The sequence below is a fragment of the Triturus cristatus genome, chromosome 6 (genome assembly GCF_964204655.1).
Source record: "Triturus cristatus chromosome 6, aTriCri1.1, whole genome shotgun sequence".
Taxonomy (NCBI): Eukaryota; Metazoa; Chordata; class Amphibia; order Caudata; family Salamandridae; genus Triturus; species Triturus cristatus.
The window spans coordinates 1,708,820,978-1,708,845,738 of record NC_140589.1 but is presented as its reverse complement, the minus strand read 5'-3'; the positions used below and the strand labels follow the sequence as shown (position 1 = coordinate 1,708,845,738).

Sequence of the window (24,761 nt, the reverse complement as noted above, 5' to 3'; positions counted from 1 at the left end):
TCTGAGCATACCCTGCCAACTTATGGCGAACAAAGCAAAACCAAAGGAAATAATGGACGGAGTGTTGAACATTGCAAGCACTCACCCCCAGTCAACTGATCTGGGTTTAATCCATCACCGTTCTTTAGCACACTCTGCCACCCCAGTTCAGACATGGCCATATGCAAATCAGTCTGACCCTGTGCCTTATGGGAACAGTCCAGCCCGAACTGCCAAGCCATGTCTTCCCTGGACCGCAAACAAGCTTCCTAGGACCGGTTTCTGGCATTTCAGCCGTCTTCAGCCAGGCTTGCTTGAATCCAGTGGCAAAGTGAGCAAGGGACTCACGTCTGAGCATACCCTGCCAACTTATGGCGAACAAAGCAAAACCAAAGGAAATAATGGACGGACGGTTGAACATTGCAAGCACTCACCCCCAGTCAACTGATCTGGGTTTAATCCATCACCGTTCTTTAGCACACTCTGCCACCCCAGTTCAGACATGGCCATATGCAAATCAGTCTGACCCTGTGCCTCATGGGAACAGTCCAGCCCGAACTGCCAAGCCATGTCTTCCCTGGACCGGAAACAAGCTTCCTAGGACCGGTTTCTGGCATTTCAGCCGTCTTCAGCCAGGCTTGCTTGAATCCAGTGGCAAAGTGAGCAAGGGACTCACGTCTGAGCATACCCTGCCAACTTATGGCGAACAAAGCAAAACCAAAGGAAATAATGGACGGAGTGTTGAACATTGCAAGCACTCACCCCCAGTCAACTGATCTGGGTTTAATCCATTACCATTCTTTAGCACACTCTGCCACCCCAGTTCAGACATGGCCATATGCAAATCAGTCTGACCCTGTGCCTCATGGGAACAGTCCAGCCCGAACTGCCAAGCCATGTCTTCCCTGGACCGGAAACAAGCTTCCTAGGACCGGTTTCTGGCATTTCAGCCATCTTCAGCCAGGCTTGCTTGAATCCAGTGGCAAAGTGAGCAAGGGACTCACGTCTGAGCATACCCTGCCAACTTATGGCGAACAAAGCAAAACCAAAGGAAATAATGGACGGAGTGTTGAACATTGCAAGCACTCACCCCCAGTCAACTGATCTGGGTTTAATCCATCACCGTTCTTTAGCACACTCTGCCACCCCAGTTCAGACATGGCCATATGCAAATCAGTCTGACCCTGTGCCTCATGGGAACAGTCCAGCCCGAACTGCCAAGCCATGTCTTCCCTGGACCGGAAACAAGCTTCCTAGGACCGGTTTCTGGCATTTCAGCCGTCTTCAGCCAGGCTTGCTTGAATCCAGTGGCAAAGTGAGCAAGGGACTCACGTCTGAGCATACCCTGCCAACTTATGGCGAACAAAGCAAAACCAAAGGAAATAATGGACGGAGTGTTGAACATTGCAAGCACTCACCCCCAGTCAACTGATCTGGGTTTAATCCATCACCGTTCTTTAGCACACTCTGCCACCCCAGTTCAGACATGGCCATATGCAAATCAGTCTGACCCTGTGCCTCATGGGAACAGTCCAGCCCGAACTGCCAAGCCATGTCTTCCCTGGACCGGAAACAAGCTTCCTAGGACCGGTTTCTGGCATTTCAGCCGTCTTCAGCCAGGCTTGCTTGAATCCAGTGGCAAAGTGAGCAAGGGACTCACGTCTGAGCATACCCTGCCAACTTATGGCGAACAAAGCAAAACCAAAGGAAATAATGGACGGAGTGTTGAACATTGCAAGCACTCACCCCCAGTCAACTGATCTGGGTTTAATCCATAACCGTTCTTTAGCACACTCTGCCACCCCAGTTCAGACATGGCCATATGCAAATCAGTCTGACCCTGTGCCTCATGGGAACAGTCCAGCCCGAACTGCCAAGCCATGTCTTCCCTGGACCGGAAACAAGCTTCCTAGGACCGGTTTCTGGCATTTCAGCCGTCTTCAGCCAGGCTTGCTTGAATCCAGTGGCAAAGTGAGCAAGGGACTCACGTCTGAGCATACCCTGCCAACTTATGGCGAACAAAGCAAAACCAAAGGAAATAATGGACGGAGTGTTGAACATTGCAAGCACTCACCCCCAGTCAACTGATCTGGGTTTAATCCATTACCATTCTTTAGCACACTCTGCCACCCCAGTTCAGACATGGCCATATGCAAATCAGTCTGACCCTGTGCCTCATGGGAACAGTCCAGCCCGAACTGCCAAGCCATGTCTTCCCTGGACCGGAAACAAGCTTCCTAGGACCGGTTTCTGGCATTTCAGCCATCTTCAGCCAGGCTTGCTTGAATCCAGTGGCAAAGTGAGCAAGGGACTCACGTCTGAGCATACCCTGCCAACTTATGGCGAACAAAGCAAAACCAAAGGAAATAATGGACGGAGTGTTGAACATTGCAAGCACTCACCCCCAGTCAACTGATCTGGGTTTAATCCATCACCGTTCTTTAGCACACTCTGCCACCCCAGTTCAGACATGGCCATATGCAAATCAGTCTGACCCTGTGCCTCATGGGAACAGTCCAGCCCGAACTGCCAAGCCATGTCTTCCCTGGACCGGAAACAAGCTTCCTAGGACCGGTTTCTGGCATTTCAGCCGTCTTCAGCCAGGCTTGCTTGAATCCAGTGGCAAAGTGAGCAAGGGACTCACGTCTGAGCATACCCTGCCAACTTATGGCGAACAAAGCAAAACCAAAGGAAATAATGGACGGAGTGTTGAACATTGCAAGCACTCACCCCCAGTCAACTGATCTGGGTTTAATCCATCACCGTTCTTTAGTTCTTTAGCACACTCTGCCACCCCAGTTCAGACATGGCCATATGCAAATCAGTCTGACCCTGTGCCTCATGGGAACAGTCCAGCCCGAACTGCCAAGCCATGTCTTCCCTGGACCGGAAACAAGCTTCCTAGGACCGGTTTCTGGCATTTCAGCCGTCTTCAGCCAGGCTTGCTTGAATCCAGTGGCAAAGTGAGCAAGGGACTGTGGTGTGGTGTCCAGCATCATTGTTGAGACTATTGTCGACGAGGAATGGAAGGGCCTGCGCTGAGGATGCTCCACGTAGTGGTAGTTTCGCTGGAAAGGCAATGCAGGTATTTGCGATGGGGAATATCCACACAGCAGCGTCAATGTGTTGGTTCTACTTGAGGTTTCACCGCGCACAAGAGGAGATGCATCAGTTCCTCTAGGTCCACAGAGGCAGGCTGAGCACAATAGGGCCACTTCCAAGGGTACAGGACTGGGGTGGCACCACTTGGCAGGGTGGACACACAGATTGCAGTGTCCAGGTGCCTGGGGTCGAGGTTGTTGGAGCCTTCTGTCCCTGAGGCTCAAGTTAGAAAGCCAGGCAGCTAGCCCTTGGAGTCACTCTGGTGGTCCTTTGTTCAACAGATGCAGGTCCAGTCCTTCTCACCCAGGTAGAAGGGTAGCAGGCCAGCACAGCACAGCAGAGTCCAGCAGAGTGGCAGTTTTCAGCAGCACAGTATCCCTTCTTCCTGGCACAGTATCCACAGGTCCAGAAGTGTACTGAAGAGTTTGTGTCTGAGGTCCAGTATTTATATCTGGGTCTTCCTTTGAAGTGGGAGAAGCTTCTAGAGTTTTCCCTTGAAGTGGACAGATTTTCTGCCTCCCCTGTCCTGGCTCCAGGCTAACAACGGGGTATGCAGCCCTTTGTGTGGAGGCAGGTCACAGCCTTTTCAAGTGTAAGTAGGGCTGTGCCCAGCCCCACCCTCCCATCCTACCAGTAATGGCCCCTCCAAGCACACCTAAGCTCTCTATTGTGTGTGGCGGCTTAGGGGGAATACAAACATCTCAACTTTCAGCTACACTCAGTCATGTAACTCAGAGACAGGCTACAGGCATTAAATGGCTAATGTAGGGAGGGTAATGCCAACTTTCTGAATGTGGCTTTTTTAAAATTGTAATTTAAAATTCCTACTTCACCATAAAAGAGGATTTCCCATTACAATCCCAAAGACACCAAACATGAACCAGTTGCCTATTCTCATTTGCAAATGACAGCTTATTAAATGTAATAAGGTAACTCCAATGCTGCAATGTGGCATTAGTGAAAAACGAATTTAAGAGATTTTCACGATCAGAACATGTAAAACTTAAAAATACATGTCCAACTTTTTAAATACACTGCACCCTGCCCATTGGGTTGTCCCAGGCCTACCTGAGTGGTGACATAAATGTATTCAATTGGAAGGTTTGGGCCTGACAAACTGTTTAATTTGCCAGGGCAACATTGCAGTTTATACTCAACACACAGACTGCAATGGCAGGCCTGAGATATGTTTAAAAGGGCTACTTAAGTGGGTGGTGCAAGAAGTGCTGCAGGCCCACTAGTAGTATTTGAATGTACAGGCCCTGGGTACACGTAGTATCATTTTACTAGGGACTATATGTAAATTAAATATTCCAATTGGGGATAAGCCAATGTTACCCTGTTTTGAGAAGTGAGCACATGCACTTCAGCACAGATTTTCAGTGGTAAAGTTTGCAGAGTCCTAAGGCCAGCAACAACGAGATCAGCAAAAATGGAGGAGGAAGACAAAACATTTGGAGGAAGACCACCCTAAGGCTAACAGGTCCAACAAGCTTGAATTGAAATGTTTGTGACGGTGAGCTGGGAAAATTAACTTTGGTGGAGCTAAGCCATTAAAAAAGAAAGTTGAGTAGTTAAAATTCAGATTTTAAAGGTGTACTTTCTCTAACTCAAACAATATATATATCATTTTTTAAAGATTTGGTTCATGTGATCACTTTCAGGGTAAAGGCAATATCTGAACCTGTGATATGGCAGTTTGTCATGTGATCTGGCTAACGCCACACCACCCTGCTCCATGGGTTTGGTCAACATACCTTTCATCATTTTGACATGCATTGCTCACCTCCACTCCATTGAATCTAAATTTGCATTAGGAGAGTTTTATATTTAGTAAACACCTAGCTTTCCTGGATAAGTGCTTGCACTCTATTCGGATATGCTTATTTGCTCTGATTCAAAATAAAGATGCAAGGCCCTAAATAGAAATTGGCAGTCATGTTACAACATCATAAAAATGGAGGATGTCCCAGCTGCCATATTAGAAGTGCATTAGAACCAACAGCACTTGTAATATTGCCATATATGACGAAGTCCCTGTCCACCAAACTCTAAAGAAGGCCCGCAAACTTAAGTAGTGTTTTATTATATGATGTTTCATATTATGCTCTTGCCATTTGTCTGTGTTAACTAAACATGCTGCAGTTAGGTTTTCCGCTGATTCTTTAGCATACAATTCACTTGGAGTAGAAGTAAATAATCCATGATATGTGTTATCATTCATAAAGTGACATAAATTATCCATTGATTACCATAATTCTGTTTTCTCTCTAGATTGGTGCTGCAGTGCCTGGCAATAGTGAGCGATTGGCAGACGGTTCACAGGCACCTCATCCCCATGAGTGAGTAACCACTGCAGTGTTCATTGCCATCTACTCTCTTATGTCAGACTGTGCTTTAATTCTTCAATTATCCATGTTCAGAGAAACCCCTCTTGTGACACATCTATCAGTATTGGGGTTGTAACAGGTCATTTTCTTACTATTGTGTTTTTCTATAAATATTCCAGTGACACATCTCTTGCTTAGCTTTCATTTTTCTACAAGCTCTAATAGGAATGGTCCAGGCCTTGTGGATTTTCATGAAGCAAGGTAGTTTTGTTCCCATGCTCTTGGTTGGGGCAGAGCTATTTTGTACTCATTTGTGTAAGAAGTGTTTTGTAGAATGCTTGCAGGCTTATCATAACAAGATTACCAGATGAATGTGACCACTTTTGAGATCAGGAATATTGACCTACACAATTATTGAATCCACAATATTGATTACCTCTGTATTGCTAAGGTAAGTAGATATGTGGACCTATAGTTTTACAATTCCAAATTTGATCTATCTGTCTTGACAATATTTGTGCAGGTCGATGTTAAAAACTCAATATTGTGACTCCCCCCTGTTTCATCATGACAGCTGACCTGGTGCAAACCTGACATGGATAGCAACTGGGGCAAATACTTCCCAGTAAACTGTGGCAGTTATGTTGGGGGCCATATGCAAGCCCTAAATGAAGACCAATTCCTAGTGCCCTTCCTGCTCACTGCCTGCAGGGACGCCTATATCCTTCCCTTAAGAGAATCTGGACATTTCCCAAAGAGATATAAAACAATGTTCCATTTGGAGTATTTTTGACAAAGCGTCTTGTTTCACACCGGTAATGAGCAATAGAGAAAAGAGCTGCACAGTTATTTTGAGTATTCTGGAGAGATGTCAGGCTTTTGCTATTTGCTCAGATATTCAATTTATATCTGATGGTTTGTGCAACAAAAAATATTTCTGTTGTACACTTGTGACAAAATATATTGTAAAATATAATGTGCACACAGAACAGTGCATTAGTTTCGAGTTCTGCGTATTGTAAGGGGATTCGTAAAGCAGATCAAAGAGGAAGTTTCTTCCTAACAAATCCTGGTACTTATGCAGTTCCAGAAATAGAATGCTTTGTTTGAAAATTGTTTACAGTTTTTTTCTAAATTTCTCTATTAATGTGATTGTTTTTTCTATCAAATATGTCTGACACTGAAAAAGGCATGCTAAGGTGCAATGCAGGTTTAGACCATGGCAAGAAAGTTATCACTAGATAGGGGAGAAGATGTAGCCTAATGGCCAGGGCGGACGATCTCAAATCTGGGAAACTGTGTTCGAGTCTAGGCAATGATGCTGAACATCCTGTGATTCTTGGCAAATCACTCAATCTCCCCGTGCCTAACCAAAAAATAATGTGTCCTTGTGTAATGTAACTTGTGCTCGTGCAAAGCACTCTGATACCTGACATCTTCGGGTCAAGTTCGCGTTATATAAAACTACAGGGAAAAAAAGATAGAAGGTTCAGTCGAGCGGAGGTCCATAGACACTCAATGTATTAGTATTTTTTCCATCTGACACTTTATTGATGGGAAGCTCTTGATTGAAAGAAAGTGTAGGGGTAAAGAATTACGGATGCATATGTGTTTTCCAGAAGTGATGAAGTTTGATCAACATAAACAGTGCTGACTGGCGCTGTCCATTGTCTGCTTGCTGTGCTGAGAATCCCAACTGACAAAACCCTGCAGACCAAATGTCCCCCAATTATTCCCTTTAATACCTCATGTCCACATAATCATGTTTGTACACTTCGGGTTGTGATATCGCACTCAATTCAGGCACTTTTGCTTACCACACTCCTTCCTCCTTATAAAAACAGCACTCGTACACCATCTAAGATTCCTGAGTTCATGATTATTGTGGTTGTTACAGCCCTGACCAGGTCTATGACGAATATGACAGTTGGTCCTACCGTGATCACGCAGCTTCAGCCCGACTGGGTCTCTAATGATCTTGACAATTGCAGCCCCTTCAGGGCCTAAGATCACGCAGTTACAGCCCTGACTGAGCCTACGGTGATCATTCAGTTGCAGCCCTCACTGGGGTTATGTTTATCACAACAGTTGCAGAGGAAATAGAGGGCTTACTTGACATATGGATCCTCCCTCGCTCGCTCTCCTAAAGTTCGCTGTCTCTGGATGTCCCACAGCTGTTAAAGACACACTGTGCCACTCTCCTTCCAGACACTTTGTCCTACTGCAGGGCCAGACAGGCTCGTTCTCTATCTCAGCAGGCAAGCAGACGGGTATCTAGGTGCTTTACGGCTGATCCATAGCTCTTCCAGCAGAAAATATAGCAGAAAAGTAGTATCCTGGGATACTGGCTCTGAGTGTTAAATGGTAGCGGCAGTCGTAGTCGATAACCTTTCAAGTATTGCCCGGCGGTAATCGCCTCTTATACCATTCGATGCTAAACCAACAAAGAGGCAGGCGCCGGAGACTGGAAGGCAGGAAACAAAGTTTTATTCCGTCGGAGTGGAACACATCAGATCAGACAACGAGGTATCGTCACGAGGTGCTCTAACTGCATCTCTGAGGCCTGGCCTCTTATACACAGGTTTATGACTTTATTGCAGGTTTATCATACATGGCACATTCTTGAGATCGCTTTGATACATGAAAGAACATCCTCAGAATCCCCACTTCAAGCTCGTTCCCAAACATATCTACAGTGGAAGTCCCCACCCCACCCACAGTAGGAGATGGCTATCACACAGCTGGACATTCCGCCAATTCCCGGGGGTGTGTGTGACCGGTCGGGTCTCAGGGGGTGGGGGGCCTTGATCTACTGTAATCCCTTTGATGTGGGGTGTTTCCCTTACAGTAGGGGCAATAAACTGCATCCGCAGGGCTAGGTGATGGCCTGGGATCGGTTCGGACAATTGAGCGCAGAGGAAGGGGGTTATCAAAGAGATGCATGACCATGTATGGGATGTCGGTCAGGCGTGGGATGTGGTTCCATGGCAGGGTCGCGCAGAAGGAGAGGGTTTATGGCCTGTGTATGAGAGAGCGGGGGTGGCCGGCGCGCGGGGGAATGCTCGCAGCGCCAGGGGGACGCGCTGGCGATCGGCAATGAGCAGGGAGAGAACAGGGTGCCTAAAAATGGCTGCCGTGCGCTTTCCTGTGTGTCGCGCTGGAGAGAGACAAGATGGCGCAGATAATGTTCAGTTCGCAAGCTAAATTTCCACAGTCCTCCCTTTTAACATATCTCGCCAGCTTGTTTTAGTTCGGATCTATCCCCATGATACTACGAACTTCCACCTCATACAAAGCTTTCATTCGCTCCGCTTCAAAGTTCAGAGTCTTAGGGCAGATGCAGTTCATAAAAAGCGAACATAAAGGTGGCAGACACTGAATCCCCAAGCAGCATCCACATAGTATCACAATTGGTATTAGGATAAATGAAAACAGCTTCCATCCCCAACTTCTAATAGTGTCCCAAACCCAACTTCCCAGTGACCATTCTTCTTGCTCCTGATGAACCTCTGCGGAAAGTCTGTGGAGGTGTTCAATTGCTTTGTAGACTGAGGGTGAGTTATCCGGTACGTAGGTACAACAGCTGGACCCAATGATGCGGCATGCTCCTCCACGATCAGCCAGAACCACATCTAGAACGAGGCGGTTCTGAAGAGCCACCAGGCGGACGGCCTGAAGCTCGGCGGTGTTGTTGGCGAGGATGCCAGCCGTAATGTTCATCGCCGTTTCGACTGCCTGAGTTAAGTGGCGGATGGCACGGCTGTTTGCCATTGGACCCCAGAGTGGAACAAGTCCTTTTACTGCGTCCATGAACTGTGCTCCGGTGGAGTCGGCTTGCACGATGTCTTTGGCACGTTTCTGTCGGTGATGGTTTGCTGGGGCCACATATGTCGGAGGAAGGACAAAAGCGATGTAGCAGGTGCCTCCCCAACCTCTCGGGAGCCAGGTGTAGGCCTTAGTACCACAGACGAAGTACATATTTGGGGAGGCAACAAAGGAGGGTGGATCAACTGAGTCCAATGTTCGGGTGATGAGGCAGGAGCTGTGGCCCACCAGCTGCGCCCCCAGGCCTTCGAGGCACACAAGTCCAGTGATGTTGATGACGGATAGGGCCACTGTTAGAGTGGCGGCCGTTCGTTTCCGGAGGTAAGAGAAGGTGGGTCTGGCTGGGTTGTTAAACACCTGCATTTCAACTCGTTCTTTGGCAGGGATGTCCATGTGAAAGGAAGTGTTTGATCTCAGAGGACAGAAGGGGGCAGAAGTTTTTCCAGTTTTGTTCAGCCAGAACCCATGGTAGAAGTGTGACACAGTTTTGCCGGAAGTGGCATTGTCCTTGTAGCTTTCCTGCAGGAGGATTAGCAAGGCGAGGCAGGAACCATGGACCGAAAAAGGTGAAGGGATGAAAGGGATAGAGTGTCCAGTGGCATGTGGTAGCAATCCACAGATCCAGCAATTAGTGGCATTGGAGGCAAGATTGTGTTGGTGGAGCAACTGCACAAAAGAGTTATTCCAGAACTCCTTACGCCTTTCTCGGAGTTGGGGTGAAAGTGAGATCAGATGGTGTTCTTTCATGGTGGTAGGTGGAACGGTGGTCAGCAATGTCTTATGGGCGGGTGCGCTCTCCTCCATGATCCAGAAGGTGACCATGAGGAGAAGGCAAAAGAGAAGGGTAATGAAAAGTGCAATAGTCTTCGAGCTGTGCATTTTGTCAGTCTTTGGGATTTTGTAGTGGATCTTTGGGCGTCCGGTTGCTTCCATCATCTTCATGTCGGATGCTTCCATCACCTTCAAGGGACTCGGTAGCGGGCAGAACCACAGACTTTGTTTAGTTTCTCTCCTGGTGGCCTTTGAGGTGGCTAGGCAACCGCTCTGAGATTTCAACTTAGTTCGTGGTCTGCTTAGCCGAAGTTCCCTCCTTTCGTCGTAGGTTATACCCTTCTTTGGATGGCACAGTGGGATCTGGATATTCAGTCAATTCAAGTGTCTCTGTATTCGGGTAGCAGCTCAGGGATGGTCGGTCTTTGTCCAGAAGTTCCTCTTGGGCGGTGATGTTGTCGGTGGTCGTCAGGGTCGATGATACCTTCTTGCAGTGGTGTGCATGCAGCCAATTGCGCTTCCCCTCCACTCAAAGAGCTGTTCGGGTGGTGATCAGGACTTGCAGAGGGCCCGTCAACCGGGGCTCCAGACTCTTGGTGCGCTGGAAGTTACGCACTAAGACAAAGTCACCCGGTTGAATGTCGTGCCCGGGGCCCCTGGAAACGTCGGGAATGGCTTGCAGCACCTGCTGATGGATAACAGACAACGTTTTAGTTAGGTTATACAAATAGTCAGACATGAGGACGTCCGGGACGTCGTGGATGGATGTTGGTTTCGGTGCAGTCCAAAGGTTCATGGGCCGCCCGAAGACGACCTCGTAGGGGGTTAAGTGGTGTTTGGTGGGGGTGGAACGCATTGATAGCAATGCTAGCGGGAGAGCGTCTGGCCATTTCAGTCCTGTGGTGGCAACTATTTTTGCTATCTTAAGCTTCAATGTGGCATTATGTCGCTCAACCAAGCCTGCAGATTGGGGATGGAAGACCGCATGGAACTTCTGTTTTACACCCAGCCCCTTTAAGATGAGTTGGATAACCTCGGCTACAAAATGGGGGCCGTTGTCGCTCCACAAAATTCGACAAAGGCCGTACCGGGGGAAGAATTCTTTCAGTAGTACTTTTGCGGTAGTCATAGCGGTGTTGTCGCGGGTTGGGTAGGCTTCCACCCACTTGCTGAAGGCGCACACAACGACAAGTACGTACTTCAAACCTTGGCACCTTCCTAACTGGACGTAGTCCATTTGTAGGACTTCAAAGGGATGATTGGGAACCCCAAACCCTCCCCGGGGTACAGCAGTTCCTTTCCCATGGTTGTGTTGGAGGCAGACCAGGCATTGCTGGACCAGACGTTTGGCTGAGTCTGAGATTTTGTCGTTGTGCCAGACTTTGGAGATGAGTTTGATCATGGGAGCAGACCCTATGTGTGCGGGGGAGTGTGCCATGGTCAGCATGGGCATCAAGTATGAGTCTGGTAGCAACCATTTGTTCGAGTCTTTAGTTCAACAGCAACCGTCATCGTCCTTCAATCCCACCCGTGCCCATTCAGTTAATTTGTGTGGTGAGCTGGCTAATTGGATGTCCCTAATCGTTTCCCTAGCATCCTTCCATTTCTCAGTTTGTGACCTGGTTACGTACATACGGGTCGTGGACCTATTCTCGGCTATGGTTCGGGCAGTAATGTCAGCTAGTGCATTTCCCTGTCCTATAATGTCTGTCACTTTCTTGTGTGCCTGGCATTTGATCACAGCCAGCCGGGTGGGGAGGAGGACTGCTTCGGTCAGGGCAGAGACTAGATCTCCATGCAGGATGGGTGTGCCATGGGAAGTCAAGAATCCCCTCTCCTTCCAAAGGAGCCCAAAGTGGTGAACTACCCCGAAGGCGTATTGGCTGTCTGTGTAAATGTTTGCGGTTGTCCCTGCTGCCAGGATGCATGCTCGTGTGAGAGCAATCAGTTCAGCAGCCTGTGCGGATCGCTGTGTGATGCGGGCTGTCTCAACAACTGTTTGGGCTGTGGTGACTGCATAGGCAGCTGAAGTGGTGCCATCGGGGAGCTTGATGCATGAGCCATCCACCCATAGTTCTCCGTCAGGGTCCGGGAAGGCAGTATCTCGAAGGTCAACCCTACTCTTGGTCTGTTCGTCGGTGAGAGTCACGCAGTCATGTATAGGGGGCGCATTGGGGTCAGTGTCAGGGAGAGGTAGTAGAGTGGCTGGATTCAGAGTGGTGCATCGTTTCAATGTGATGTGGGGTGCAAGCAGGGTCAGTTCATAGCCAGTCAGTCGTGCGCTAGTCAGGTGTTGAGTCTTGGTCTAGTTCAGGAGGGTGTCAACCGCATGGGGTACCAATACAGTGAGGGGGTTCGAGAGCACGATCCCCTCACTTTGCCGGATAGAAACGGCAGCGGCGGCTACTGCTCGAAGGCAGGTGGGCAAAGCTCTGGCTACAGGGTCAAGAGTGGCAGAGAAGTAGGCACAAGGGCGTTGTTTAGGACCTATGGACTGAGTTAGGACGGACAACGCGCATCCCTCCCTTTCGTGGGTGTAGAGGGAGAAAGGTTTAGTGTAGTCTGGGGTTCCTAGGACTGGGGCCGAGCAGAGGGCGTCTCGTAATTCTTTGAAGGAGGATTGGCATTCGGGTGTCCAGGGGAGGGGGAAGGGGACATCTTTAGCCAACAGGGAAAGCAGAGGTTTTACAATAAGACTGAAGTTTGGCAACCACTGTCGACAAAAGGAGGTGAGGCCTACTAGAGACCGCACTTGCTTCTGAGTTTTGGGAACAGGGGTTTCTAGGATGGTCTGAATTCGGTCTGGGGTAAGTTTCCTCCCGTCCTTGGATAGGAGGTGGCCTAGGTATGTCACTTGGGGTTGGCAGAACTGTAACTTCTTCCTGGAGACCTTGTGACCGTTCTCCGCGAGGAAGTGGAGGAGGTGAATGGTGGCTGTGACAGCAAGTGTGGTGGTGTCGGCCGCCAAAAGGATGTCGTCGACGTACTGTATTAACACCACTCCATCGGGTAATTGGACTGCATCTAGTTGTCTCTTGAGGGCTTGGCTATAAATGCTGGGACTCTCAGTGTAGCCTTGGGGTGCCCTACAGAATCTGTACGACCGGGCTTTTAAAGTGAAGCCGAACAGGTAGCGGCTGTCTGGGTGGATGGGGATGGAGAAGAATGCGTTCTTGAGATCAATAACAGTAAAGGTGGTGGCAGTGGACGGAATTAGGGTGAGGATGGTGGTGATGTCTGAGACCACGGGGTACTGAGGTATGACTACTTTGTTAACTTCTCGTAAGTCAACAATGAAGCGGTATGCTTTCTCATCTCCCTCGCCTTGCTTCTTTACAATGGGTAGGATAGGGCTGTTGTAAACATTACTGACTACTTCTTCTACTACTCCTGCATTGACTAGGGACTGGATGATTTCCACCAATGCCTTCTCACCTTCGGGCGATATTCAATACTGTGGAAGCTTTGGCAGCACTGCGTCCGGTCGGACGGTTATGTGTACTGGGTCGATCACCATGCGCCCTACATCTGAGTCGGTTTTAGCCCATAGATGTGAGGGTAACGTGTCGAGTAGGGACAGGTCAGCATCAGTTATAGAGAGCATACGTCATGTGTGACAAGGTCTGAACAGATCTGGGTTATCGTGCAGGATGACTCGAACTCCGTCTGGGGAACATCTGATGGTAGCTCGGAAATGTTTTAGCAAATCGAGTCCCATAATAGCATCGGGGGTGTTGGAGGAGAGCAGAAAGGTCGTGTCAGTGGCGTTATCTTCTAAGTCAAAGGAGATTGGTGCTGATAAGGGGTTAGTGGAGGGCGTTCCATCGAAGCCTATTGAGGTTACGTGTGAGCCAGACAAGGGTGCCCTAGGAATCAGTCGTTTAGATAACGCACTACGTGTCGCCCCAGTATCTACCAGGAATGGAGACTTTGTGCCTAAGACCTTAGCAGTGACGTAAGGACCTTGTTGGTCAACACGGAGTTCGACTGGATCCCTCCCTTGCCCCTGGCGGTCCTATGCGAAGTCATGGGTGCTTTCGTAGTCGGACTGCTGACACTGGTTTTGTCGGGGGCGATCAAAGGTGTTTGGTCTGCCTGGCCTGTCGTTGATGGCGTCGTTCGTGTACCCTCGTCCCTGTCCTCTATTTCTGGGGTCATATGCTATGTCTCTGGGGTCCCTATTTTTGTTCATTTCCAGAAGGACCGGGCACTGGGATTTCCAGTGTCCGAACCCTCTACAGAACGCACATTGGTTCCCATCTAAATCTTTCCGTCCGTTGTAGGGTGCAGGTGTATGGTCTCTAGGGGGTAGCTTTCTAGAGGCGGTTGGTTGGTAATTCCCTTTTGGGGCTCCCTTCCTATGGTCACCCCTTGCAACTGTGCTATCATTACCCTCTCCTTCAGTTCCTTTTTCTGCCTCTCGGACGCCCTATCGTTCTCATTCTTTTGGTTTTCGTAGTATTGGGCCATCTGGAGGATTGCTGCGGGTTTGGAGGCTGCCCAACTGCTCTCGCTGGTCTGTAGCTTCTGGGAGACTTCTTGTGACAGGCCCTTCACATAATTCTGGACAAAGAGGTGATGTCCGGTTGCAGTGGTCATGTCCTGGCCACTATAATCGGAAAACACGGTCTCGAATCGAGAGAAGTATTCAGACACATCCTCCAGAGGTTTCTGGCGACAAGCCGTTACTATCGACCAATCTACCTTTCTTTCTGGGATTAGAGTCTTCAACTTCTGTACAATCTTGTCTGGGAGCTCCAATATGGCTTTCGGGGGTTTCTGTCCCGGTTCTCGCTGTTTGTCTATGGTATCAAGTTGTACCCAAGTATATCCGAACGGCTCAGCGTGGTCAACTTTCCGGATTTGCTTCCACACATCAGCCGGCAGACATAACCCGAAGAACAAGTCGATATCTGCTAAGGTCATTATTGTTGAACCTAAGGCTGTACCTAGTTCGGTGTAGAAGGCAGTCGGGTTCTTTCTTAAGTCGGGTAGGGTTTTTCTAAAGGTCAAAATGTCTTGTCGGTCCCATGGCTGGTAGACCCAATTATATACAACCCTTCCCTTCGCATCTTGGTGGTTGATGTCGTCATGTGTTCCCTGACCTCGTGGGGGGACCCAGTAGGGGGCGGCCTCTTTGATGGGCATCATGGTATCAGCCCTTCCTGCCTGGGGCTTAGTCGCTATGGGGGTTTCTGCTTTGGTTGTCTGTCTGTGCTCTTTAAGGTGCTGGTAGACCTCGAGCGTACGAGTGAAGAGGTCCGTCACATCGCCCTCTCCTTCTTCCCCAATGTCTACCTTCCTATATAGGGCCGCTAAGCCATCGGGACCTTTATCGTGGTACCTATCCTCATATGTATTCAGGGCGTGATAACAAAGTCGTACGACAAAGTGTCGTCTGCGGTTGTCGGCATACGAGTTATACAGGTCTGTTATATACTCCTCACTTTCCTTTCGCTCCACCAGTGTCCTTACTATCTTGTCGATTCCTGCTCGTTCACCCTTTGTTAGTCGATTCATTCTGGTGGAATCTTTCTTTCTCATCTCAGGGTCATCCAACGTTATCGCCAACGTTGTGTTCAGTACAAGAGGCTCGGCCGGCGCGGAGGCCGTGAGGACCGAGGCCCCGGTACTGCTTTCGCTTGTGTTTGGGGGTTGTGGGTGTTGCACTACCGGTTGGGAGGGTGCGTATGGAGGGGGCATGTAAATGATCGGGGGACCTAATAGCAATTCGTCATTCGTTCGTTGCTTAGAAGACAACTCAGGGTAGAGCATAGAGGGGGTCCTAACAGGGTACTGGCCTGATGTTTCAGGCTCTTGTTTCAGTTTAGCTTCCCTTCTCTCCTTTATTTCTTCCTCTAACTTTCTAGCGGCAAGGTGAGCTACCTTTCGTAATTCCTTTTCTGCTTTTACTTCTTCCCTCTTTTTCCGTTGTGTTGCTTCTTTGCGCCACATGCCGATACTGTCAAGCATAGTAGGCGTCGTTTTATTACTACGCAGAGCTATTTCTAGCATTTCTATTTTATAGTCGTCGAAGGATCCCATCAGTGGCCACTGACTCTCGGGGTCCTTCTTTGTATATTTATGCCATAGCTTGCTATAAGCTACGGTGACTAGTCCATATTTAGTGAACATGTCCTTATTAGGGGTGCCCTCCAGTGGAGCCGGGTGGTCCACCTCTAATAAGCAGTCCGGGCAGAACCAACTACCAATCAGTGGGGAGAAGATAGGCATGACGGGTTACAACGGGGACAAAAGTCAGCACTACCTATCTTTTCACTGCTTGCAAAGACTAGACAGAATATCTCTATTCCTCGTTATTTGTAAGCAGAGAATACCTCCAAAGAACCAATATCGAACAACTAGTGTTCGGACAATCAATCAATCAATCAATGGTGAGAAAGAGATAGGCACGACGGGTTACAATGGGGACAAAAGTCTGCGTTACCTACCCTTCACTATTTGCAAAGACTAGACAGAATATTTCTATTCTACGTTATTTGCAAACAGAGAATATCTCAAAGAGCACTATCCTTCAAAACAATCAATATTCGGACAATCAATCAGTGGGGAGATAAAAATAGGCACGACGAGTTACAATGGGGACAAAAGTCTGCGTTACCTACCCTTCACTATCTGCAAAGGAAGAGAGAGTATTTCTACTCCTCCCTGTTTGTAGACAGCGAATATCTCAAAGAGAACAATCAATAAGCAAATACTAGTATTTCAATCAATCGTTTCGCAATTTGTCGTGTTTCACGACCTTACCCGGACCGCGTGGACAGTTTCTCGTCTTCCGCCTCCAGCGCCCGATCGTCCTCTACTCTCCGGTATTGCCGCGGCACTCCTGATGGTTCCCAGTCAGGACCGTAGATCACTCGAGAGAGGTCTGCTCGGAATCAGTGAAGTTCGGATGATCGGCTGCCAGACGAGGGTCTATCGGGCAGGAGCTCTCCCGATCGTTGCAGTCGTTCACTCTGTCGTTGGGACCTCTCCCACTGGATCCACGTGTCGCTGATGGGCCCCACGCTTGGGACGCCAATTGTTAAATGGTAGCGGCAGTCGTAGTCGATAACCTTTCAAGTATTGCCCGGCGGTAATCGCCTCTTATACCATTCGATGCTAAACCAACAAAGAGGCAGGCGCCGGAGACTGGAAGGCAGGAAACAAAGTTTTATTCCGTCGGAGTGGAACACATCAGATCAGACAACGAGGTATCGTCACGAGGTGCTCTAACTGCATCTCTGAGGCCTGGCCTCTTATACACAGGTTTATGACTTTATTGCAGGTTTATCATACATGGCACATTCTTGAGATCGCTTTGATACATGAAAGAACATCCTCAGAATCCCCACTTCAAGCTCGTTCCCACACATATCTACAGTGGAAGTCCCCACCCCACCCACAGTAGGAGATGGCTATCACACAGCTGGACATTCCGCCAATTCCCGGGGTGTGTGTGATCGGTCGGGTCTCAGGGGGTGGGGGGCCTTGATCTACTGTAATCCCTTTGATGTGGGGTGTTTCCCTTACAGTAGGGGCAATAAACTGCATCCGCAGGGCTAGGTGATGGCCTGGGATCGGTTCGGACAATTGAGCGCAGAGGAAGGGAGTTATCAAAGAGATGCATGACCATGTATGGGATGTCGGTCAGGCGTGGGATGTGGTTCCATGGCAGGGTCGCGCAGAAGGAGAGGGTTTATGGCCTGTGTATGAGAGAGCGGGGGTGGCCGGCACTCGGGGGAATGCTCGCAGCGCCAGGGGGACGCGCTGGCGATCGGCAATGAGCAGGGAGAGACCAGGGTGCCTAAAAATGGCTGCCGTGCGCTTTCCTGTGTGTCGCGCTGGGGAGAGACAAGATGGCGCAGATAATGTTCAGTTCGCAAGCTAAATTTCCACATGAGGAAGACACCAGTTCTGATTACACACTGTCGTTTTAGCACTCCGCTTTAGAGATGATCCACAGCTCCTACAGCAGAAAATGCAGCATCCTGGGATACTGACTGTCATGCAGACACCAACTCTGGTTACACAGCAGCCTTTTTAGTGCTCTGCAGAACAGTCTCTCTAGATCTTTGAATGGAACCTGGTTGGGTAGTTTGGGTCCCATTTTGACCCGCGACAGGAGATGAGGATCAATTGTCAAAAACCGTAGAACCAGTTTGGGGTGGTCATTTTTTGAAGTGTACTCTTCATGCTGCCCTCAAGTTATAGCCTTTGTTTAGAGTGATGCTTTTCTCAGCTGGTAGCACTGGGGCTGTCTCCAACCTAGAGCTGCCTGAACAGAGGCACGCAGAGGTGCGAGATTTCTCCGCCTGACTGTCTTCTGTCCAACTGAAGGAGTAATCTGGGTCAGAGAAAAGGGCAGGCCTCAGCTAGAAACTTCCACACCTCCCACAACAGAGCCTGCATTCTCACCCTTTAGCCCTATCGTCCACCAAATGGCAGTGCTTAGGAAAACAAATCAGCATCTTCTTGCTAAAAAAAGCCCTTATGGAGTTTATAACTGTAGCCCCTTGCCCTTCCTCCTCACTTTAGTCTCTGACTGTCATCCGTCTATCCACAGGAATGCAGGCAATACATTTCAACTGTCTAGGAGCACAGTCCTCACCCTCCATTTTGTGTTATGGCAGGTAAGGGCCATCACAGATAGAACCCTCTGGCCTCCTTTACTCAGGCTCCCTCACACATACTTATGTGACGTGTACAACACATGCTTACACACTTTAGGGACATTATAGTTAGGGTCAGGTTTCACTCGTACAAAACCAGAGAAACTCAGCCATTGTATTTAGCTGAGCTAATTATAACTCTTGCCCGCACTGCTTTTGACCTCACATATATCGCTCATGACATAGTCAATGAAATCACTGATGACATCTCAAATGACATCACTGATGACATCATCCTCAGAATCTCTCATGCACCCACTGATACCCCATATAACATTTCATACACCCACACAAACTGCCACACTACTTTTCTCAAAATCATTCAAACACACATCACAAGTACTTACACAGCAAGTCACTGATTCATAGGTCAACACACACATCCACTCACTCAGCCATACAGCCACTCATACACCCGCTCACTCACTAATACAGGCACTGACATATCCAGCCATATACCCATACAGCAAGTCACACACTGAGTTAGTCACCCATAGAGCTACTCACACACGTATGTGCTCACCCACATAGTCAATCACACAGCCATTTACTCACCCAAACAGTTATACACACTCACTCATACAAATACTAACGCATACTCACTCACCTATACAGTCGCTGGCACAAGCACAAACTAACCCATACAGCCACTCTCACATTCATTCACTCACTTACCCTTACAGTCACTCACATACCCCATCACTCACCTATACTGCCTTTCACATACCCAGTTACCCATATACCACTGACACAAGCACTCACACACCAACACAGCTATGCACACACTCAGTCACCCATACAGCTGCTCACAGACACACTCCCTAACCCATACAGCCACTGACTCAACCACTCACTCATCCATACAGGGAGTCACACACCCCCTCACCCACGCAAACAGACACTGATACAGCCAAACAGGTACTCAGACAACCAATCAATCACCCATACAGCCACTCATGTACCCACTCACCAACCCATACAGCTACTTAGATACAACTGACACACTAATACAGACATTCACACAACCTAGTCTTTCACCCATAGATTCACTAAGTCACCTAATCATCGACTTATACAGTCAGTCAAAGACCCACTGAATCATTCACACAGACACTCTTATACTCAGTGATTCACCAATACACCTTGGTATATATATTTAACACTCATAAACTTTTTAAAAACACTCACAGTTACTGGATGATGTAATCTGTGATGTCATTTGAGAAGCTGGCTTCCGAGCATTGTTTAAAAAAAAAAAAAAAGAATTGGTGGTATTTACAGACCCAACGTGACTCCTGCCGATATGTTTTTTAAAAAAAAATGCTTTTTTTTGGCCGTGGGGGTCCCTCTGGGACCCTCTGAGCAGGCCTAGGGAGGGGTCAGGGTGTTTCTACCCTGCCTCCTTTTCTTGATTTTAATCCTTTTTTACCTTTTTTCTTGTGACTCGGTTCCACTGAGTCACAAGATGGCTGCCAACACTTCCTGGTTGGAACTTTTGGCAGGCAATCAGATCCCTTTGTGTCGATATATGAATATCTGAGAAATGTTTCAATTTCTCAGCAACTACTGAACAGACTTACATCATTTAACAAAAAGAGTGCTTTCTGGACCGAGAGCTACCCTTTTGCCACATGTGATGTAATTCCGTTCAGCAGTTCGGGCTGTAGCTGTATCTAAAGTTTCCTATTGAAATTAACATGGAGGAAATGTTGGGACCCCCCCTTTTTCTTGGCCCCCGATTGACGAATCACCCCAAAACTTTCACCACAGGAGCTGACCCGACCGCCTCATTAGTTTTGAAAAATTCCATAATGATCCAGACAAGTGTCTGCCTCAGACGCGTTTCGATCGCCTCCGCGATCTTGTTCACATGACGCGCTGATGCCAGACCACCTTTTTTAAATTATGTGCATCCAATCAAAAAGACAGGTTGGTAACAATGTGAAAATAGACATAGAAAACACATATTAGTCAGGAAGCATATAGTCACGAAAAAGGAAAGACTGACTGATTTGAACATTCAATCTCAAAAATTGTCTAAAAGCAAACCGTGATGTTACAATGTTAAGAAAACAAATAATTCATCTCATGACTGAGAATATAACCAAAAATACTCAAAATTGAGATATAGCAGATCAAGTCATTAAACTTATTATAAACATAATGTTGCGTGTACCAACCATAGCTAAAATAATGGCAAGTGCCCAATGATGCCAAAGTTGGTTCACAGCTAATTATATAAATATATGTAAGAAAAATTGCAAAATGATAAAATTATTATCATTGACGACCTACTTAAAAGACTTATGAGAATAGATATAAACAGTTGGTTATAAAATGGCTGCAAATAAATAAATGAATGAATATGATATTGCTCCTTAATAACGTATGCCAAACTAAGTGCAAGTAGTGAAATATATAAAAAAACACAATAAATATAGATAAAAAACACATACAAATGGTGGGGGGGTGCAAGAGGTAGCTGAACATTGTCAACACTCAATAAAGTGCTAATGCTTATGTTGTAGCTGCCAATGAAAAGTGCAAAAATGTGCAATAATATAGATTATCTTAAAAGGTAAATCAGCGGGCCAAAAGTAAACTAGCAAGGTCAAATCCAATGTGGTCACATTATTATTTTATTGGAAGAACCCAAATAGTGGTGATTCATTTGTAGTTACCAGAGTATTGCATATTGCAGAAAGATAACACATCAGGGAGGCCTAACAGATGTGTTTATGATGTAATTTTATAAAAAATTGTGGAGATCTTCACTGGTGTTTAATCCATTGGGCATTCTAGTATCGAGTAAAAGAATGAAGGAAGACTCCAACTGACGTAGCTGTCTTTCCCTGTCCCCCCCACGAATTGATGGGGTAACTGCCCTAATTACAAAGTACTTCAAATCACAAATTTTATTTGACTGGATGGCTTTGAAATATCGAGCAACTGGATAGTTTGATTCAGAGTTCACAATCGCACGCAGATGTTGCAGTATGCAATTGAAGACTGGCAACTTTGTACTGCCAATGTATTTGAGATGGCAGGTGCACTCAAGCACGTAAACTGCAAAATCCGTCCGACATGTAAAATGGTTTTAATAGGGACTGGGATATCACAAAAGACTGTGCAATACTCAGATACATTAATTCCAAATTTGCAGGCTCGACAAGACGAGCATTTAAAAAAGCCAGATTGGGATAGCCAAGTAGTTTTTAGCGTAAGCTCAGGGCTCGATTTAACTAAGGCATCCATCCCTCATTGAGTGTGCCCTCCTGAAAGTAATGGTGGGAAGTGCAGACAACAGAAATTTTAGAGTGATGTCAGTTAGAATAATAGGCCAATGTTTGTACATTATCTTACGGATGATTTTGTCCTGTCTGCAATATGTGGTAATAAGTCTAATGGGTTGCATGTCCTCTGTTGTTGCACCACTCATGTTTAATGCATTTTGTTGTTGTTTGGTCACAAGGCATGTCTCACGGGGACGGGCATTAGCTTTGTTTAAGGCTTTTTCTAGGTTACACAATTTATAACCCCGGGCTAAGAAGCAATTTAATGCTTCTTTTTGACAATGTTCCAAATCCAATTTACGGCTACATATGCGCCGTAAGCGGAGAAATTCACTGTAGGGTATGCTATGAATAAGATGAGGAGGATGGGCACTGCTGGCATGTAATATAGAGTTGCCAGCAGTGGACTTTCTGTGAAGTTTAGTTTCTATTTTATCCTCCAAGATATAAACCTCCACATCCAAAAACTCCAGCCTCTGAGTACTGAGGGTGGCAGTAAACTGTAAGTTCATAGCATTGTCATTGATAGATGTTACAAATAAAGCCGCCTCCTGTTCACTGCCTTCACAAACGATAAAAATATCGTCTATGTATCTGCCACAGTATCGAATATGCATGTCCCAAGCCTCCTTATGGGTGACCATGAGGACGTGCTCCTCCCACCAACCAACCAAAAGGCAGGCATAGGTTGGAAAAAAACATGCCCCGTAGCCACCCCCCTCAGTTGTCGGTACAGTGTTTTGTCAAATAGGAATACATTGTTGTTTAGGCAGAGATCAATTATTTGAAGAAGCATGGAGTTGTGGTCATGTAGGTTGATGGCACGAGAGTTGAGGAAGTTTTTGACAGCTACCAAACCTTGTGTGTGTACAATGCTAGTATACAAGGAGGCTATGTCAAGCGTGATTAGTACAAAGCCAGACTTCCATTCCACTGCTTGTATTTTGTTCAAAAAATCCCCCGTATCCTTTATAAAAGATGGCAGGGTGGTCATGTGGGGCTGAAGAAAAAAGTCGACATATTTAGACATAGCCTCCAATAAATTGTTCCTAGCTAAAATAATGGGTCTACCAGGTATAGGGGAGGTGCCCTTGTGAATTTTAGGAATAAAATACAACGTAGCAGTCATTTAAAAAAAAAAAGATATTTATTTTTTGATAAAAGACCCATTATTTCCACTGTAGCAAATGACTAGTCACAGAGGTTTTCACCTGACTCAAATAGTCACGGCCAACTTTACAGTAGCAATCGTTATCTGAAAGATGATGTTGAGCCTCTTGAAGATACTCACTTTTCGGCCATAAGACTATGTTGCCACCCTTATCAGCACCCATGGCCACAATTTCATTTTTTTCACGCAGTTTTTTAATCAATGCCCAATAACTTCTCAAACTGTATTTCTGTTTGCAGCTTTGGGAATTGACAGAAATATTCAATTTCTTTAAGTCCTCGATGACCATCTCACTAAAAACATCCGCAAAGTCTTTTGGCATGACTGGATAAAAACAAGAAGGGGGACGAAATGGACTGGCAGCCTCCATTCCCGTGTTTATTCCTTCAAGACACTCAGAATCAGTGTCCGATATTTCTCAGTCAGAGTTCTCTTTCGCCAGTGAATGTATTGTTTGTAACACATGCAGATCTTGAACTTGAAGATTATCATGAGTGGTACTTGCAATATTAGTCACATTGGTTGATTTGTTAAGCTGGAAAATTTTCTTGAGCTTAATTTTCCAAATAAATTTGTAAATGTCAATGCGTGACTGTTTGTAGGAAAAGTTGGACTCAGGACAGAAAGACAAACCCAATGCTAATAGTTGATTTTCAGCTTGAGTAAGTGTGGTATCAGTTACGTTGATGATAGTGTTGTCCTGTACATCTAACGATTCCATCTCTGCCCCCCTCTTCCTTTGTTTGATGTGTTTGAGCCGTTGCCTGCACCTTTCCCTCCGGCGTTGGCTGGTGCTGCGCTCATTTGGTTCTGGGGCGGAGAGTTTCCCGCCTGTCCATAGTTAAAAAATTAAGCTCCTCACCTAAGGTGTGTTTGATTGCCACTTTATTTTGAACATGTGAGGTGCCCATACCATCATCCGAATCGCCACTAGTTAAAGAGTTGACATGAGAGTCTTCCTGAACTGTACTGGTACTTGCACCATCAGTTGTCAAAGAAGGTGGTAGCTGACTGGTTAAAGCCTTCCTTTTCATATTGTCAAATTTGCGAGAAAAGATGAATACCCTTCCCACCAAATAATCGTCCCGATTTCTGGCGAATTTGAAAGCTTTGCGAACTTTAATAGTATCCTCATGTTGTTTTAATTTATTCACAATGTCAGCTCGCCCCTGGATATAAGATCTTTTTGATCACTGGCGTCAAGAATACCATTAAGTTCATCAATCTCTTTAAGAATTCTATCTCTATCTATGTCGGCGTATTTAATAAGGATGTGGACCATGTTCATGGACACCTGAAGATTGTTCGTGGCCCATTCAGAAAGCATCTCGGGATGTGGATTTTCATAGGAAGATGCGATCATTACTCTCAATCCGCGAGGCACCCTTCCCGCATCCCGATATTTTTCCAGGGATTTCCTTTCCCACCACTTCGTGAGCTCATTTTTTTTATAGTTTTTCCAATTTTCTTTATAGGCCCCTGATATCGTTGACATTAGTGTTGTTTGATTGTTTGTCAACTTCAACATTGGCAGCCGGCAAATTGTCGAACAGCGCCTCTGCTGCAGCCACCCGGTCACGCAGCGCGTCTTGAACGGTGAGAATTGCGAAAGGCTTGA

At 46.9% G+C, this 24,761-nt stretch overlaps 1 protein-coding gene across 4 annotated transcripts in view; it reads left to right on the top strand.

Annotated features, from left to right (window-relative positions):
* Window positions 1–24,761, top strand: part of GPATCH2 (G-patch domain containing 2) — a 569,031-nt gene that overhangs the window by 347,612 nt on the left and 196,658 nt on the right. For all 4 annotated transcript variants that reach the window (XR_014963203.1, XM_085612932.1, XM_085612934.1 and 1 more), the window contains exon 6: window positions 5,356–5,423. Coding sequence is in view for 3 of the 4 variants with exons in the window: in XM_085612932.1 (XP_085469058.1) it covers window positions 5,356–5,423 (68 nt within the window). In the remaining variant the exon portion in view is untranslated. The remainder of the gene's footprint in view (window positions 1–5,355; window positions 5,424–24,761) is intronic.